At 42.3% G+C, this 19,585-nt stretch overlaps 1 protein-coding gene across 3 annotated transcripts in view; it reads right to left on the bottom strand.

Moving 5' to 3' along the window:
• Window positions 1-19,585, bottom strand: part of epha8 (eph receptor A8) — a 523,624-nt gene that overhangs the window by 139,220 nt on the left and 364,819 nt on the right. For 2 of the 3 annotated variants that reach the window (XM_043675514.1, XM_043675512.1), the window contains exons 6-8: window positions 19,169-19,293; window positions 3,041-3,203; window positions 560-656 (exon numbers count right to left, since the gene is read on the bottom strand). In XM_043675514.1, the coding sequence (XP_043531449.1) occupies window positions 560-656; window positions 3,041-3,203; window positions 19,169-19,293 (385 nt within the window). The remainder of the gene's footprint in view (window positions 1-559; window positions 657-3,040; window positions 3,204-19,168; window positions 19,294-19,585) is intronic. The other variant, XM_043675513.1, reaches the window with a different exon arrangement.

Below are 19,585 nucleotides of genomic sequence, written 5' to 3'. Positions count from 1 at the left end.
TATTGTGTGCAGTTTTGGTTGCCATACTATAGGAAGGATGTGGAGGCACTGGAACGTGTGCAGAGGAGGTTTACCAGGATGTTGCCTGATATTGTAGAAAGATCGTATGAGGAAAGGCTGAGGCACTTTGGGTTGTTTTTATTGGAGAAAAGAAGGTTTAGGGGTGACTTGATAGAGGTGTACAAGATGATTAGGGGTTTAGATGGGGTCGACAGTGAGAATTTTTTTCCACGTATGGAGTCAGCTATTACAGGGGGCATAGCTTTAAATTAAGGGGTGGTAGGTATAGGGCAGATGTTAGGGGTAGGTTCTTTACTCAGCGTGTCGTGAGTTCATGGAATGCCCTGCAGTAGCAGTGGTGGACTCTCCCTCATTATGGGCATTTAAGCGGGCATTGGATAGGCATATGGAGGATAGTGGGCTAGTGTAGGTTAGGTGGGATTGGATCGGCGCAACATCGAGGGCCAAAGAGCCTGTTCTGCGCTGTACTTTTCTATGTTCTATGATAAAGGAATCTTCTCCTATCCAGAATTTCACTGCATTATTGCATTAGATTTACCTTTTCCTGCAGATAAACATTGCCAGGAGGACGATAAGCCCAGTCACTAAAGCAAAACATATCCAGATGATTGTAGTCGTATCATATCGGAGTGAAACTACAGGGGAAAGAAAGAGAGAAAAAAATTGCTTATGTAATATAATGTCACAACTTGGATTGGTGGATTTTATTCTCACTTCACATGAATAAGCATCATTAAAAGAAATGAACAGCTTGATATTTTCCTTGAATAATGAGTGGTTCAGATACTGACATAGAGAGTCTATTTCCTTTTTGTGACTTCTCTGATGGTTGCCATGGAAATCAATGTTAGTATGAACTTATATTTTGAATTGAGATCCCAATTTAAAGACAAGTTAAAGACAGGTGATTATATACAGATGCTTTCTTACAAATAAAGGGTAGAAATTATTGTCCTTTTTGCTAATTGTATATCAGTGGAGTGTTAACTGTAGCACAACAGGTAGACATTAGTTGGGAACTAAGCTGTGGTCATTGAGCTTGGAGCAGAGCAGTGGGAATCCCACCTCAGTGGAAGATGTGTCATAATTTGTCCAAATAGAATTAGAAAAAGAAAAGGACTTTTTGTACATTTGAACAGACTCCAACACTATTTGTTGGTTGGAAAAGTGCAGTTTCTGATATTAGAAGAATGTATTTGTACAAAGATTACACCATTGAATTCTAAACTTGAATTTTAACACCTTTTATCATTGCAGAGACCTCAAACGTGTAGACCAAAACCTGGATTTTGTGACATTATGCAATTGTGTGTTTTATGCAATCAATTTCACTTCAATACTTTCAAATCAAACTGTTGTTACATATCTCTGAGACTGGTGAGACTTGAACCCAGGCCACTACTGGACAACAACAAATCTTCAAGTCCATTTAGTGCAGTGCTTCATGTGTGAATTATCTGCGGTATCAGCACAGTGTGCCTCTCACTTTTCCTCAAAGAAAGCTCCTTTGGAGAACTGTTGGGTTGGATCTTAAATTCTGGCAAGGCAAGGAACAGACTTACTATTGGACTCTGTTGAGGGTAGTGTGCGCCGTCAGTGTTCAAATTTATTATAGGGGTATTCTTTACCAGCCTATGTTCTTGTATTTAATTCTCAAGGCAACTTGCACTGATAAAAGCCAAATTATATACATTGAAACTTCCCTGAGCTTCACAGGGGCATAAAGAAAGAAAATAACAATGGACCAAATAAGGGAGTTGCTACCAGCTATGGCAAAGACTTGGTCAAGGACCCAGATTTGACACAGGAGGGTGGACAGTTTTAGACAGTGAATTCTCAGAGCATTATGGTGAGGCATCCGAAGGTACAAGAGGAACAGGGAATACACAAGAGTCCAGAGTCAGAAGGACCAGAAGGTGAGAGCGGGAATGCAGGACTGAAAGTTAAAGAGATAGAGATCGATCAGCCTTTAAACACAAGGACTAAAATGAGAGAAAACCTCACCAGCCAGGGTAAAAATGACATAGTTATAGACATTGAATTGATAACGCACAAACAGGTCATTGCGTTCTACTGATCTGTGTCAGTATTTACCTCTAAGGAGGGACATGCTTCCTGTAGCAAGAGAGCAACAAGGTTTAGTAGATCATTTCTTGAAATAAGGGAATTGCTCTGTGAAGAGAGATTGAAGAAACTAGACCTATATTCCCTAGAGTTTAGAAACAAAAGAATGGTGATCTCACTGTAACATCTTTCATGATTCAAACAGTATCATTCCGGAGGATGCTTCCCTGATATTAAAAGCAAAATACTGCAAATACCTGAATTCTGAAATAAAAACATTAGGTGCTAGAGAAACTCAGCAGATCGTACAGCATTTGTGGAAAGAGAAACAGAGTTAAGATGTTTTGTTCAATATGATTTTTCTTCAATCCTTCACATTAACTGTGTTTCTCTCTCCACAGATGCTGCCAGACCTGTTGAATTTCTCCAGGGTGTCTCCCCTGACTGCGAAATTGAGAAGGTGAAAATCTCAGGATAAGGCTAGGTCATTTAAAACTGAGATGACAGGCAGGTTTTCCACTGAAACTTTGAAAATGGTAAAACATTGGAATTTCCTACCACTGCAGATTTTATCTTAAAGCATATTCAAGACAGGGATTCAATAATCCTTCAATACTGAAGGAATTAAAGGAATTGGGATCATTGTCTCAATTGAAGTTAAAGTAGATAATGAGTCAGTAATGGACTGAATGATGGAACTGATTTCATGAATTGAATGGGTTACTCTTCCTCTTACATCCCCTGTTCTGAAACTGTACATAAACATCTGCCCGATCCAATAACTACTTCCTTTTCTGCCTCCATAATCTCTCAGACATCAAACTTGATGTAGGACGTGATACAGAGTGGAAAAACTGTGTTGACTGTAAGACCAGTGCCAATAAGCAACCACTCTGGTTTCACGCTGAACAAAGGCTGGACAGATATATTGCTTGGGAGCGCACACTGCACCTACCTGATTTCGCAGTTTCAATCTCGACGGTCTGGCTGAATCGGCCACACCCAGCTGATGTACGAGCTCGGACCTGAAATACATAACGAGTTCCAGGTTTCAGGTTGGAGACTGTCACACTTGTTCCCCTGGCTTTCAGTGTGGAGTAACTCTGCTGTTCCTTACCCTGTGGGACAGTAAAAATACTCCATTTGAGGAGCAGCTTGAGGTAGACTACCAGTCATTACTCATAATACAAATCAGAGGCTACAAACTCAGATTGATACAAAATAAACAAGAGGATTGCCCGCTCTGACCAGACAGATTGTGATTAGTTTCATCACCTGACATTCTGCTATCAAACTAGCCCTGCTCTGCAACCAATTGGCTGTTGGATGAATCAATCAGTCAATGATGGTGACCAGAATACCCATAATCCTCCATTCTATTCATCCTGTGGATTTATCAATTTGTGCACATGCCTAGTATGGAATTGGTAGAAGGTGATTGGGAAAAGAATTAGAGGGGACAAAATATATTCATCCAGTTGGTGACGGTATCTGGAATTCATCTTGTTCTTATATTATGAGAGCTATAATAATCATATTTTCAGGTATGAATACCCTAAGGCGAAAGCTCATCACTATATCTACAGGCGATTATGAGGGCGAACAGATCTGGGTTCCGAACAATCCAGGAGCGATTGGCAACTCTAGTTACAGTGTGTAAAGCAAAGAAATGGGTGAAATAACAGGTACTCATGTTGAAAAGGCACAGCCAGAAAGTGAGCATCTCAAAGGAAGAGAATACCTTTGTTTTGGAATAGGCTGCAACATCGAAAGAAATGCCTCAGCCAAAATCTTCCTAAAAAGGCCAAGGAGGATCACCAACAAATGTCAGCAAGAACTTACTTTCATACAATTCCTTTAAAATGATAGATCATCCAAGGCACTTTAGAGAAGAGTTATCAGATAATCCAAGTGATAATGAGTCACGTAAAGTGATAGCAGGACAAGTAACAAAAAGTTTGATAGAAGGACTAGGTTTCATTGGGTGCTTTCAAATCGAAGGAAATTAATAAGGGAAGCCCAGATATAGGGACATGCAGAACAAGGTCATGATGGAAATCCAGATGAGCAAAAGGCCAGACTTGATGCTATGTTAATATTTCAATAAAAACTGAAGTTTTCAGTTTTGGTTGGTAGGTTATTATCTTGTAAGCAGCGTATAGACATGAAGAACTAACAGCCAGGAATCCACACCAGCTTTCCCAGTTATCAGATCTAAATGAATGGAATAGCAACAAAATGGGTTTTAAAACCTGCCAGATTTTCCTCTCTACACTTTCCTAAATCAGTAGCTAACATGGGGGACAAATCAAAGGAGACTGAGCATTGAAGTAGGGAGGCTCTGCTAAAACTGTACAAGGTATTAGTCATACAACAACTGGAATACGGTGAACAGTTTTGGGCACCTTATGTAAGGAGAGATATACAGGCATCGGAGGGAGTCACGAGATTGATACCAGGTAAGGATGAATTGCCTTAGGAGGAGAGGTTGAATAGGTTGAACCTGTACACATTGAAATATAAAAGAATAAGAGGTGACATTATTGAATTATACAACAGTCTTAGAAGACTTGGCAGGGTAGATGTGGTAAGGTTGCTTCCACTTGTGGGAGAGTTTAGGACAAAAGGGCATAACCTCAGAATAAGGGGTCACACATTTAAACACAGATGAGGGAGAATTTCTTCTCCTAGAACAGTGAGTCTGTAGAATTCTTTACCACAGAGGGCTGTAGAGGTTGTCCATTTCAAGGCTGAAATGGACAGATTTTTAATCTGTAAGGGTTGCGGAGAAAAGGCCAAAAAGTGGAGTTGAAGATTATCAGGTCAGTCATGATCTCAAAGAATGGCAGATGGGGTGAATGACCTTCTCCTGTTCCTTCATCGTATAGTCTAACATGACAATCATAGAGGAATCACTTTAAAGAAGGGATGGACCAAAAAGATTTATTATTTTAAAAAAAACAGAAATAATTGTCATGCCTGTTTATTCTCTAAAGTTTCTTTTTTTAATTTTTCATGGTGAATCTTGAAGACTTTAGTTCAGAGTTGATGATGGCATCAGGGGCTCATTTGACACAGTTACTCAATGTGAGCAGGCTGAATTAATTCTGGTGATACACTTGCACTAACAGTGTTCCTGTGTCAAGCTGCAACATCCGCCCCATGTTCTTCGGCAGCCAGAACAAGTGTTGGAGCAACATTCGTTGAGCAGGATGTCTGCTCAATCTCAATCACGTCAGTGCACAAGCAAAGCCAGATTACAGGCAGCTACGTTTCTGTTCAATCTCCAATGAGTATGCAGTTCATTTTAATGAACATTTGAGCGACATGCAAAAACAAATACAACAAAATAAATCTCCATAATAATTTGCTCGACCAAAATTAATGATGTTAAACAGATGAAAAGGAATCCCGTGCCAACATATGAACACAGGCTGATATTGAGAGAAAGTGAGGGCTGCAGATGCTGGAGATCAGAGCTGAAAATGTGTTGCTGGAAAAGCGCAGCAGGTCAGGCAGCATCCAAGGAACAGGAGAATCGACATTTCGGGCATAAGCCCTTCTTCAGGAAGGGCTTATGCCCGAAACATCGATTCTCCTGTTCCTTGGATGCTGCCTGACCTGCTGCGCTTTTCCAGCAACACATTTTCAGCACAGGCTGATATTGCCCAACATAGAAGAGAACCCTAGTCAGGTTAATCTGAGCAAATACAGACAAACTCTCTGAGGATGACTGCAAAAGACAACAGCTTCAATTTCTGATATTGCTCTCAGCCTGTACGTATACCTTACGTTGCTATCACCTTTGGTCACTGCACCCTGTAAGGCTGTGATTTAAAAAGCACAATGATGGGACATCAGATCAAAAACATACAGTTTAATCTCAGCTAAACAGAGTTTGAGACATTTGCTGCTCAGATCAAATAGCACGAGATAAAGTAATCACTTGTGAATTCTGGTCTGTTCTGAATCAGTTTTTTTTAAAAGAGTTCTCTTGTGGAGCATGGGTGTTGCTGGCTGGCCCGCATTTATTGCCCATCCCTACCTTTGAGAAGATGGTGGTGAGCTGCTTTCTTGAACTGCTATGGTCCATGCTATGTAAGTAGACCCAGAATACTTCATTCCCCAGGACCAGCAGTGGAGACGTGACACCAGACATTCCAGCCTGGTCCAAGGTCACCACCTGGATCAGTACAGTCTCAGCCATTTGGAGGATGATCAATGGTGTAGGAAAAAGGGCAACAGTGTATGAGCCATCATCTTCTCACTGACATCTCACACTCAGTCTCTCTCTGCTACTGCATCCACCTCCTATGAAGGCTCATGCTCTGTCACTCTCACTATTGCCTGCAACATCTTCCCCATGTACTCTTACCCATCCCAACACCCAACTCCACTGACCTTGCATGCCCTCAGCACTGCCTACTCACTCACTCGGCACACCGGCACCAACAGTAATAGCCATACCACCCACTTTCAGTTTCCTGAATTCCTGCCTTCCACTCATTCCAGGAGGAAAATAGCCCACAGTAGGGCAGAAAGAGGGGTGGGAGGACAGTCTGAAATGCAGCTCCTCACCCCTTAACTGGACAGTGTCCTTTGAGCACAATGGTTCAGTGGTTAGCATTGCAGCCTTACACTGCCAGTGACCCAGGTCCGATTCCACGCTCAGGCGACTACCTGTGTGGAGTTTGCATATTCGTCCAGTGTCTGCATGCATTTCCTCCGGTTTGCTCCCAATGTCCAAAGATGTGCAGATTAAATGGTATGGCCATGCCAAATTCCAATAATGTCAGATGTGCAGGGTCAATGGATAAGCCATGGGAAATGTGGGGTTTCATGTATAGAGGAGGGTGATGGGTCTGGGTGGGATGCCCCTCAAAGGGATGGTGAGGACTCAATGGGCTACAATGCCCAACATCGAGTTTATTTGTTAGATTTGGTATAATAGGAAACAAAGTATTAATGAGGCAAGTTGAGCTGTCCACAAGACATTTAATATGCCAGAATCCCCCTTAAGTGCTGAGCGAGAAATGTGCCCATTCACTCAGCAATGCATAAAAGATGGAGCAAGTTGCTTCAGATGTTGAGATAGACTTCAGCTGGACATCTCACACAATTCTGCCATGCCTTACTTAGGTTTCCATAAGATTACAGCCAAGGTCTCAGTTAAAGTCCAGAGGTTAGAAGATTGAATAGACAAATCCTACGCATGTACTTTTCTGGTCAGAGTTTTCCTTCAACTTATACATCACAGAATTCCAAAAAAATACAGAGACTACTGGAAATACTCAACAGTCTGGCTGTATCTGAGGAGAGAAAGCAGAATCAACATTTCGGGTCCAGTGACCCTTCGTCAGACCTGATTGTAATTAGGAAAGATTGGTTTATGATGATGGGAGGTGGTGGGTAAAGGAGCAATGGCAGGTAGAGATGGAGCTCAGAGAGACAGAGAGAACAGCAGTTAGACAGGCAGCGGGGTGGATAATAGTGAGCTAGGGAGGAGAGAAAGCTGATAATGGGGACCATTAGCTGATGAAAATGGATTGGGTGTGATGAAAGCAGTCCATGTGATTACATAGCCTAGGGTGTGCGGGGTGGTGGTGGTGGTTGGGGGGGGGGGGGGGGGGGGTAAGCTCCAACTCATTGATTACTTGTTTCCATATACCTGTAAACGTACCCAGTTCTCACCCCACCATCAACACAGAATCATTTTCTTCCTCCTTTTACATCCCCGTCAAATCCTACTCAATGATTATCCTCCATACTGCTCCAACTGTAATGGCAGATTTGACAACCCATCTGATAATTAGTGTTCTCGATTATATTTGCATTGGTTAACTGCCTGCTTTCCCTCATTAACCTTTAACACAGAGGGTAACAGGTAGACTACAAAGCTCAGACAAAGGGACACTGCAAGTTTGTTTCCATCTCCTGAGCTTCCAATCATGGTTTGGAGTGTCTGAGGTTCTGTGCCCCAATCCCCAACCCTGACCCATTCAGATCCACAGACTGCGTAATATAACAAAATAAAGTACAAGCCTATTGAATCAACATCCTGTGTTTATTTCCATGAGGCAGATAGACTGATCTCAGCTAGATTCTCAATTCATATATTCACTTACATTGACTTTGCATCAAGTTCCTGCATTTGGTAAAATAAATGTGAAGTAAATGGCAGCACAGTGGCTCAGTGGTTGGCACTGCTGCCTCACAGTGCCAGGGACGAAGGTTCAATTAAAGCTTTGGGTGACTGTCTGTGTGGAGTTTGCACATTCTCCCTGTAACTGCGTGGGTTTTCTCCAGGTGGTCCAGTTTCCTCCCACAGATGTACAGGTCAGGTGAATTGACCATACTAAATTGCCCATAGTGTTCAGGGATGTGCAGGTTAGGTCATGAGTCAGGGGAAATGTAGAATAATAGGGTAGGGGAATAGGTTGAGGTGGCATACTCTTCAGAGGGTTGGTGTGGACTTGATGGGCCAAATGGCCTGTTTCCACACCTTAAGGACTCTATGATAATAAAATTGTGTCATATTCTCAAATATATCAGCTGATGTAGGAAGAGAACCTTAGCTTCAATTGAGTTGTTTCCACTAGATTATAGGGGGATGCAAAGATGTAGTGGGGATGGCACTGGACTGACAACCCAGACCTCAGGCAATGTTCGGAAGTCACAAGTTCAAATCCCAATTTGGCAGTTGATGAAATTTGAATTCAATAAAGTGCTACCCTGACAATGACCAGTAACCACAGCAATATGATTGTCTCTTAACCTTCTGGTCAATAAATGCTGTCCAAACCAGTGATGCCCACATCCTGTGAACAAATGCTTAAAAGTTTATTCCTGCATTGCATTTACTATGTGGGTATGAAGCAAACATTGACATAAGGGAGTTGCTAAAATATAAATAGGACTTTATCATTGTTGACTGGTGCTCAACAGAACTCTGTAATTCCCCCTCAACTTACTGAAATGTCAATCCCTCTACATCGTGTCAGTCTGTCATCCCTTCACTGTACAGGGATTAGTCCCTCCACATCCAGTCAGCCTGTAACCCTTTCACTGTACAAGGGATTAGTCCCTCTACATCCTGTTAGTCTATCATCCCTTCACTGTACAAGGGATTAATCCCTCTACATCCTGTCAGTCTGTGTATCACCCCTTCACTGTATAGGGGATTAGTCCCTCTACATCCTGTCAGTCTGTGTGTCACCCCTTCATTGTATAGGGGATTAGTCCCTCTACATCCTGTCAGTCTGTGTATCACCCGTTCACTGTACAGGGGATTAGTCCCTCTACATCCTGTTAGTCTAACATCCCTTCACTGTATAGGGGATTAGTCCCTCTACATCCTCAGTCCATGTGTTGCACCTTCACTGGATAGGGGATTAAGCCCTCTACTAGCTGGCAGTCTGAGAGACACTTGTAACTCATATCCTGAATAAACTGTGAGCTTTTCACACATTTTTAATGAACAATGGAAGCTATCACAGGCAGCCTGTTATTTATTTACTCTTAAACTGCACAAGTATAATCCACAGCTGGCCCTGAATAAAATTAAGATTAAATTGTGCTTTTTTAAAGTGTAATAATGAAATGCTTCTGCCTCACTCAATATTAGACAGGGCCTTGGTTCATATTTAATTCAATCAAGATTATAAACATCTCTAATAAAATGCAGAAGTCTTTACGCCTGACAGGCCATTACATGATGTACTGATATTGTCAGTTGTGTCGCGTGGGTCAACAGAAAAGGCAAATGCTCAACTAAGAGCTGTCAACAATAATCGAGGCCAAACTGACACAAAGTCCATGTGAGTGAATAGATAATCAGAATGATACCATGGCAAGTCATTGACACGTGCAATTCTGTCAGCAAGCTGCCACGAGGATGGAACAGAACAGAGAAAAAGTCAGGAATTTTATAACACTTCGAATGCTGTTCATCAAAAACAAAACTTCCACTTTGTCAAAAGATGAAACATATATTGGATAGTGTGCCACATTCTCAGTGCCTAATTTGCTACTTCTCCTGTGAAACTGGAGCGTGAATTTGGGCAGATGTAAACCTGGCACCTAATCCAATGCTATCAATATCTTGACTGGTAGGTTTGATTGAAATTACTTGACATGTTCATGTGGCACATGGAAGATTAATGGCAATATGAGCTGGTTGACATGATCACTCTGTTTTGATATTGTAATTTCTGTACAAATCATTCAATTTTCGGTTTTCTCGGCAACTGAAACTGCAGCCTATTTCAAGATATTCACAGTTATAGGCATGGCCCTAATCGATAGCAAGTGATCAATCCAGTAAACAGGAACAATGTTGAGTTGCAACTATTCAACCTCTAGGCTTGTCCGGTTTAATTACATTAAGTCAGGTAAAAATTTAGCCTGGGTCTACTGGTTCAAGACTAATTTCTGGTACTGATTTGAGATAGGGAACCAAAAAGATCTGAATAGTGAAAGTAGGAGGATTGGGCATAGAATCATAGAGTAATACAACATGGAAACAGAGTTAAAAATCACACAACACCAGGTTATAGTCCAACAGCGACGCTCCGAAAGCTAGTGTGTTTCCAATTAAACCTGTTGGACTATAACCTGGTGTTGTGTGATTTTTAACTTTGTACACCCCAGTTCAACACCGGCATCTCCGAATCATAACATGGAAACAGGTTTCATACTGACCAGGGTGCCCACTCAGCTAGTTCCAACTGCCCACATTTGGTTCATATCCCTCTAAGCCCTTCCATCCATGTACCTATCCAAATGTTTTTTAAATTTTGCTATTGTACCTGCCTGAACCACTTTCCCTGGCAGCTCGTTCCATATACGCACCACTCTGCGTGAAGAAGTTGCCCCTCAGGTCCTTCTTAAGTCTTTCCCCTCTCACCTATGCCCGCTCATTTTTAATTCCCCATCCCTGAGAAAAAGACTATATGTTCATCCTATCGGTGCCTCTTATGATTTTATACTCCTCAATAAGGTCACCCTTCATTCTCCTACATTTCAAGAATTAAAGTCCTGTCCTGGCCAATCTCTTCCTATAACTATCCTCAGAAGGATCCACACCTTCAATCAACACTTTTTCTTCAGCTCTCACTCTGTTACTAGTCCTGGCAACATCCTGGTAAATCTGCTTTTCACTCTTTCTAGTTTAACTATTCTTTCCTATAACAGGGTGACCAAAACTGTACATAATACTCCAACACAGATTGTAATTAGCTGAGGCCACAGCACTAAACATTTAACACTCCACAAGGTTGTACATTCCTGTCAGCATACTCCACCACTTTACCTCAACTCTACTTTTCTGCCTCCACATATCTCTTGATTCTTCAAGATGTTAAAAGTGTATTGCTCTGACTTTTAAATATCTTTAAGTATAGATCACCTACAATTCCAAAATTGAGTGAAGAGATCATTGCACATCTCAGATTTAAATAATTGATGTTATACCAGTCATGGCAAACAATCTCTCAACATCTAATTTCTCAAGACTATTAGAATCCTGCAAGCTCCAACAGGTCACCTTGCACTCTTCCAAATTCCAGAAGGTTCAAATTCCACTGTCTCTCATCACTGGGCAAACCACCAATTAACTGGGTCTCATTTCAGCAACCAATGTAATGAACCTTTGTTGTGCCACACCCAAAGCAAATATATCCTTTTCCATTTAGACAGCACAAAAATGGACACTGTGTATTAGATGTGATCCCACCAAAGTCCTATACAGTTGGAGTAAATCAATATATAACTTCCTGTGTTCCTGGTACAAGTTCACTGATATGCTTTTGAGCATCACGACTGGGAAATTCCACAACTTTTAGAAATATTCTGCTTTTTCATTCTTTCCACCAAAGCAAATAAGCTCATATTAATATTAAACTCCGGTTGCCACCTTGCTACCTATTCACCTAGCCTACCTATGTCTCTTTGGCACCTTCTTTGTGTCCTCCCCACTGCATACATTGCCTAACTTTGTATTGTCACTTTTGGACTTATGGATATATCACTTTTGGACTTTTGTCTAAATAACAAACATATATTGTACGTAGCTGAGGACATGGTACTAAGCATTTAGCACTCCACCAACTTGGAGCCTACCAACTTGAAAATGCCCCACTTACCCCTACTCTCTCTGCTTCTGGTCCATTAACCAATCTCTTATCCATTCTAACATATCACTTCTAATTTCATGGTCCTTTATTTTGTGTCTTAACTTCCAGTATGGCACCTTAATGAATGGCTTTTGGAAATCCAAGTATATTATCTCTACTGGTTTCCCTTTATCTACTATACCAGTTACTGTCACAAAGTAGTCTATTTTAAAACACCAAAAGAACTACGGATGTTGTATATCAGAAACAAAAATGGAAATTGCTGGAAAAGTCTGCTGCATCTGTCAAAAAGGATTCACTGCTTAATAAACCATATTGACTCTGTCTGATTAGAAGGTAATTTTCGAACAAAATATTGAGACTTCTTTAATGATAAGGTTCTAGTATTTTCCAGATGATGGAAAAATTCTTCATTTTCTCTCTGCTTCCTTGTTTGGACCGTAGCGTACATTTGTTAATTTCCAATCTGGTGGATCGATTCGAGAATCGAGGGAACATTGAAAAATCATAACTATGCAAGCATTATTTCTGGAGCTGCATCTTTTGGAACATTAGGGTGTCAGCCACCAAGTCCTGGAGATTTGTTGGATTTTAAACATATAAAATTCTGGCAGGACTGAACAGAATTAATAAAGTGATGAGGGATCTCAAATGTTATTTACTGCAGAAGATCCTATGGATAATATTTGGGATAATGATAACGAGGGATTCAACTTCAAAATACAGAGGAACCTCGATTACCTGGCATTTGAGTAACCAAACTTTGGATCATCCAAACAGGGTCGCAAGGTCCCGATGCGTGGCAAATCTTAATATCCAGCATCGATTATCTGATATTTGATTAACTGAACAAAATACTCCCCAGAAAATCGAGGTTCCTCTATACAGGAGGCAATTACTCTATTATCAGATCTACAGGTGTTGGGAGATTCTTGGTGGGAGTTCAGGGGTGGAGGTAGTGTTGTCTCTCTCTGAGTATGCTGTGGTCCATACTTAAATCTGTTAAACTCAGGTGTGAAGTACAAACAGCATGGTCAGCCTTGATATACTCAAGAGCTGAGCCTCTCTGAAGTTCAACATAAACTGTTGGGAGCTCACACTTCACTTGTTTTCTGGCTCCAGAAGATCAGAGTCAGAGTCATAGAGTCGTACAGAATAGGAACACGCCCTTTGGCCCAGCTTGTCCATGCTGGTTAGGTTTACTAAACTGAACTAGTCCTATTTGCCTGCATTTGGCCCAAATACTTCTAAACCTTTCCTATTCATGTAGCTTTCCAAATTTCTCTTAAATATTGTGATTGTATCCACCTCTCCCACTTCCTCTGGCAGCTCATTCCATATACTCACTACCATGTGGGTGAAAAAGTTCCCCTTCAGTTTCCTTTTACATCTTTCCCGTCTCACCTTAAACTTATACCCTCTAGTTTTGGACATCCCCTAGCCTATGAAAAAGACCTTGGCTATTCACCTTATCTATGCCCCTCACAATTTGAGAACTATTATAAAATCATTCCTCACCCACCTAGACTCCAGGGAATTGGTACCAGCCTATCCAACCTTTCTTTATAAGTCAGACCTGCCAATCTGTGTAAATCTTTTTTGCATCCTTCACATTTTAATAACATCCTTCCTTTAGCAGGGTGACTCAGAAATATATGCAGTACTCCAAATGTGGCCTCACCAATGTTCTGTACAGTCATAACATGGTGTCCCAATGCTTGTACTCAATGCTCTGATCGATGAAGGAAAGTATGCCAAATGCTTTCTTCACCACCTTGTCTACCTCTGTTGCTACTTTCGAGGAACTATGTACCTGCACCCTAGGACTCTCTGTTTGACAACACTCCCCAGGGCCTTACCATTAGTCCTGTAACACCTCACATTTATCTGCATTTAACTACATTTACAATTCCTTGGCCCACTGGCCTAGTTGATTAAAATTTCATTGTACTCTTAGATAATCTTTATCACTGTCCACTCCACCACCAATTTTGGTGTCACCTGCAAAAATACTAAGCCTGCTTCCTCCCCTTCCCACCTCTTACTGTTACCCAGCTACCTCTGTTCTCCAGCGTAACTATGTCCCTGTAGCTTCTATGAATCACCCTCTCAGCCTCTTTGTCACTGTCCACTCCACCACCAATTTTGGTGTCACCTGCAAAAATACTAACTATGTCTCCTATATTCTTAACCAAATCGTTTACAGGTATACAAATTGCAAACTACATTGGACCAAGCACCAGTCCTTGTGACATACCTAATGGTCACAGGCCTCTCGTCTGAAAAACAACCCTCTACCACTATCCTCTGTTTCTTACCATCAATTTTGTATCCAATTGGCTCGCCCTCCTGGATTCCATGTGAACTAACCTTACTAACCATGAGGTACCTTGTCAAAGGCCTTGTTAAAGATCTTACAAAGCAACTGTCACTTGATCACAATAAAGGGTCCCAATGAATGGCTGCTCCAAATATTCTAGGAGAAAGTGAGGGCTGCAGATGCTGGAGATCAGAGCTGAAAAATGTGTTGCTGGAAAAGCGCAGTAGGTCAGGCAGCATCCAAGGAGCAGGAGAATCCTGAAGAAGGGCTTATGCCCGAAACGTCGATTCTCCTGCTCCTTGGATGCTGCCTGACCTGCTGCACTTTTCCAGCAACACATTTTTCTGCTCCAAATATTCACCATTTATTAATGGTTTAATATGTTAAAGCAGACATCTTTGTGAATTAGAACTAGATGATGGAATTGACTCCACTATTGAATACATCAATGGTTAGTTACCATTGTAGATCCAGTGTCTGAACAAAGCTATTTTACTGCCTGAGGTTGTTAATTGAATGTTTTGACAGTGAACAGGAAGAGTTGTTAATTATGACTGGCCAGATGGTTTGATGTCTGATAACATTATTGCAACTTCAAGTGTATGACTGAGAGGACCCATCAGCTAAGGATGGGATACTGTGCTGAGTCTTCCCAGGCTGAATCTGATATAGGTTTAATAACTCATTTTAGCATGCAGAGAGGAGCTGTCACATTGAAGTGGAATTTGAACACTGCTTTCGATTTTGAATTTTCAACAAGCCTTTACTGCAGTTTGACATAATTGAGAAGAAACATGAAACAGGGCTGCTTAGAGCAAAAAACAGGAACTTCAGTTTCTCCAGCTTTACTGACTATATTAATTAAAAACACTTCAGATAGTCACAGAGTCAGTGGGGAGATGTATTCCCTCAGAACAGGTAAGAAAAGGGAAGGTGGGTGTGATGGATGAGGGATAGGAAGTGGAATTCTTAAAAATCTGAATCTGACTTTAAGTCACTGCAATGGGTGCCTATTTCTGTTTAACTGGGATGGAGGTGGTGGGTGGGTTTGGTGTGGGGGAGTTGATCAGATGTGTAATGTGACCTCAAGAGGCAAATCAGTAATTTGAATAAATTAATGAGATTGTGAGCCTTATACGTTAATAAACTTTTAGACTCTATGACCAGAGGCCAGATAAACCCCCAGGAAAAAAGTGAGGACTGCAGATGCTGGAGGTTAGAATCGAAAGTATGGTGCTGGAAAAACACAGCAGGTCAGGTGGCATCTGAGGAGCAGTAGAATCAATGTTTTGGGCATGAGCCCTTCATCAAGAATGGCTGATGAAGGGCTTATGCCCCAAATCGTCGATTCTCCTGCTCCTTGGATGCTGCCTGACCTGCTGTGCTTTTCCAGCACCACACTCTCAACTTCATAAACCCCCAGCAACAAAGCTGAGGTAGGATCTAGCAGCTAAATGCTTTTCCAGCACTCCCTCACCAACTCACTGACCCTTCCTTGCTCCCCAAAGTCTCCAGGTCAACCTGTTATCTGATTTATCAGCAATTGCAAAGTTCAATGTATTGAAAATGGGGATTTGGTGATGAAAATATTATTAAATGTTATGGGGCGATGGTTAGATTTTATTTTATTGGACAGAGTCATTATCTGGCACTGGAGTGGTACAAATGGTCCCTGCCACTTCACAGTCTAAGCCTTGATATCGTCCAGTTTTTCTGCATTTGAGCATGGACTGCTTCAGAATCTGAGGAGTCACAACATTGCATAATTATCGGTGAACATCCCCACTTCTGACCGTATAATAGAGAGAAGATCATTGAGGAAGCAGCTGAAAGTGATTGAGCCTAGGACACTACTCTGAAGTGATGTCATGTAACTCAGCAGACTGACCTCCAACACCGACAACCATCTTCCTTTATGCCAGGTATGATTCCCATTGACACCAGTTTTGCCAGGGGCCAAATGCACTCTCACCTTATCTCATAAGTTTTCAGTACGATTGTTGGAATTGTGTCGGTACCCATACTCTTTGCAATGTCCAGTGCCTCCTTGATATCATGTGGAGAGAGTTGAAAACTGTCACATGTGATGCTGGGGATCTCTGGAGAAGGCCGAGATGGATTATCCAGTCAGCACTTCTGGCTGAAGATTATTACTTCAGCTTTATCTTTTGCACTGATGTGTTGGTCTCTTCTATTAGTGAGGATGGGAATATTTGTGGACCATTTTCCTCCAGTGAGTTGTTTAATTACCCACCAACATTCCTGACTGAATGTGGCAGGTCTGCAGACATTTGATCTGATTTGTTGGATGTGGGATAACTTAACTCTGTCTATCACTTGCTGCTTATACTGTCTGGCATACAAGTAGCTTCCCCAGGCTGTCACTTTATTTTTATGTACACCTGGTGCTATTCCTAGCAGGTCTTCTTGTCTTGCCATTGAACCAGGGTTAATCCCCTCGCTAGACGGAAATGGTAGAGTAGGGGAGATAACAGGGCATGAGGTTGCAGATTGTGTTAGAGCATGATTCTGCTGTTCTTGATGGTCCAGGGCACCTCATGGATGTCCAGGCACGAGTTGCTAGATCTGTTCGAAGTCTATCCCATTTAGCACGGTGAAAGTATCATACAACACAATGTGGGAAGATGAGAAGTTGTCCACTTGGACAGGAAGAACAAAAGCAAAGTGTGTGGTTTAAATGGTGAGAGATCATAGACCTTAGAGATGCAGAGGGATCTGGGTGTCCCAGTGCAAGTTGTAAGAGATTAGTCTACGATTATAGGAAGTAATTGGGAAAGCTAATAGAATCTTATTCTTTATTGAGAGAGGAATTGAATACAAAAGTGGAGCGGTTGTGTTTCAATTCTACAGGACATTGACGAGACTACATTTGCAGTACTGTCTACAATACTGGTCAACTTGTTTAAGTAAGGATGTAAATAGGGTGAAACAGTTCAGAGAATGTATGCTGGGCTAATACAAGGAATAGGAGAAAGTGAGGGCTGCAGATGCTGGAGATCAGAGCTGAAAATGTGTTGCTGGAAAAGCGCAGCAGGTCAGACAGCATCCAAGGAACAGGAGAATCGACGTTTCGGGCATAAGCCCTTCTTCAGGAATGAGGAAAGTGTGTCCAGCAGGCTAAGATAAAAGGTAGGGAGGAGGGACTTGGGGGAGGGGCTTTGGAAATGCGATCGCAAGTCTTGCACCTCCTGCGGTTGCAGGGGAAGGTGGCGCAAGTCTTGCACCTCCTGCGGTTGCAGGGGAAGGTGGCGCAAGTCTTGCACCTCCTGCGGTTGCAGGGGAAGGTGGCGCAAGTCTTGCACCTCCTGCGGTTGCAGGGGAAGGTGGCGCAAGTCTTGCACCTCCTGCGGTTGCAGGGGAAGGTGGCGCAAGTCTTGCACCTCCTGCGGTTGCAGGGGAAGGTGGCGCAAGTCTTGCACCTCCTGCGGTTGCAGGGGAAGGTGGCGCAAGTCTTGCACCTCCTGCGGTTGCAGGGGAAGGTGGCGCAAGTCTTGCACCTCCTGCGGTTGCAGGGGAAGGTGCCGCGGGTGGAGGTTGGGTTGGTGGGGGGTGTGGATCTGACGAGGGAGTCACGGAGGGGGTGGTCTTTACGGAATGCTGATGGGGAGGGGAGGGAAATATATCCTTGGTGGTGGGGTCGGTTTGGAGGTGGCGGAAATGACGGCGGATGATACGTTGTACATGGAGGTTGGTGGGGTGGTAGGTGAGGACCAGTGGGGTTCTGTCCTGGTGGCGGTTGGAGGGGCGGGGCTCAAGGGCGGAGGAGCAGGAAGTGGAAGAGATGCGGTGGAGGGCATCGTCGACTACAAGGAATAGTTGAGTGCCTTCTGAGGAAGGGTTGAAAAACTTAGGGTTGAATCCACTTCAAATTAAAAGAAGAAAAGGATTGGAACATAGAAGATCATACAAGGTCTCAATATGGTGGGTGTGGAAAGCACGCTGCATCCTGCTGCAGAATCCAGAACTGGTTCAAAAATAGGGTGGCAATCATTTTTGACAGGGGTTCAGAGAAATTTCTTTCTCACACAAAGCATTGTAAGTCTTTGGAACAGTCTTCCACAAAAAAGTGGTGATGGAAGCAAAGTTTTTGAATATGTTTAAGGCAGAGGTAGATAGATTCTTGGTTGACAAAAGGAAGTGAATATTTATTAGGGGCTGGGGGGTTGTAAATGGGAATATGGCATAATCAGATCAGCCATAATTTACTGAATGGTGGAGCAGATGCAAGGAGCTGAGTAACCTGCTCCTTCTCCCAAATCGTATCTTCCTATCTTTGTATGTCTTTCTGAAGCAGGTGGGTGACTCTGGAGAATCCTACCTAAAATAAAGTCCTGGTGGACCTAGTCAAAACAGACAGAAAGGAACACCTTGCCTTGGCATAGGACAATAGACATTACCTCATGGCAAGTTACAGAAATGCAATAGTGAGTATACTTTAAAATATTGCTGCATCAATTCTCAGACTGCAGGAGTTATCTACGTTAGGGATCTTTGACACAAGGCAGGCATCCCATAGATACAAACTCTAAGACAACAACGGAACCCATCTACCTTTTACATCATAAGAGACAATGATTCACCTTACACAATGAAGTAGGAAATGGTTTACCTTCTCAAAGTATTTGATTTCATATTCCAGTATGATGCCATTTGGCTGGTCTGGCTCCTGCCACATTAATGTCACACTGTTCTGGCTGGTGTTTTCCTGTTTGACCACCAAGATCTGGGATGGAGCTGGGAACAGAGAAAGCATGAGCATAAAAGAGCTTGAATTAGTCTCCAAAGTAGATTAATGTTACTTTCAATAGGTTAATAATTTAGAAAGCTTGCTCCATATTATACTAATGGGGATATATTGGTAAATAATGGGACAAGTCATCCAGCGGGGGACAGTGCTGAGCAAACCAGAGTTCAAATCCCACCTCAGTAGCAGAGGTAATGTAAAATCCATTTGTTAAATAGATCTAGAATTTTTAAAAAACTGAAATCAGTGATGGGGACCATCAGATTGCTGGATTATTGTTTG

This window comes from Chiloscyllium plagiosum, chromosome 34 (genome assembly GCF_004010195.1).
Source record: "Chiloscyllium plagiosum isolate BGI_BamShark_2017 chromosome 34, ASM401019v2, whole genome shotgun sequence".
NCBI lineage: Eukaryota > Metazoa > Chordata > Chondrichthyes > Orectolobiformes > Hemiscylliidae > Chiloscyllium > Chiloscyllium plagiosum.
This window is presented reverse-complemented; position numbering and strand designations above follow the sequence as displayed.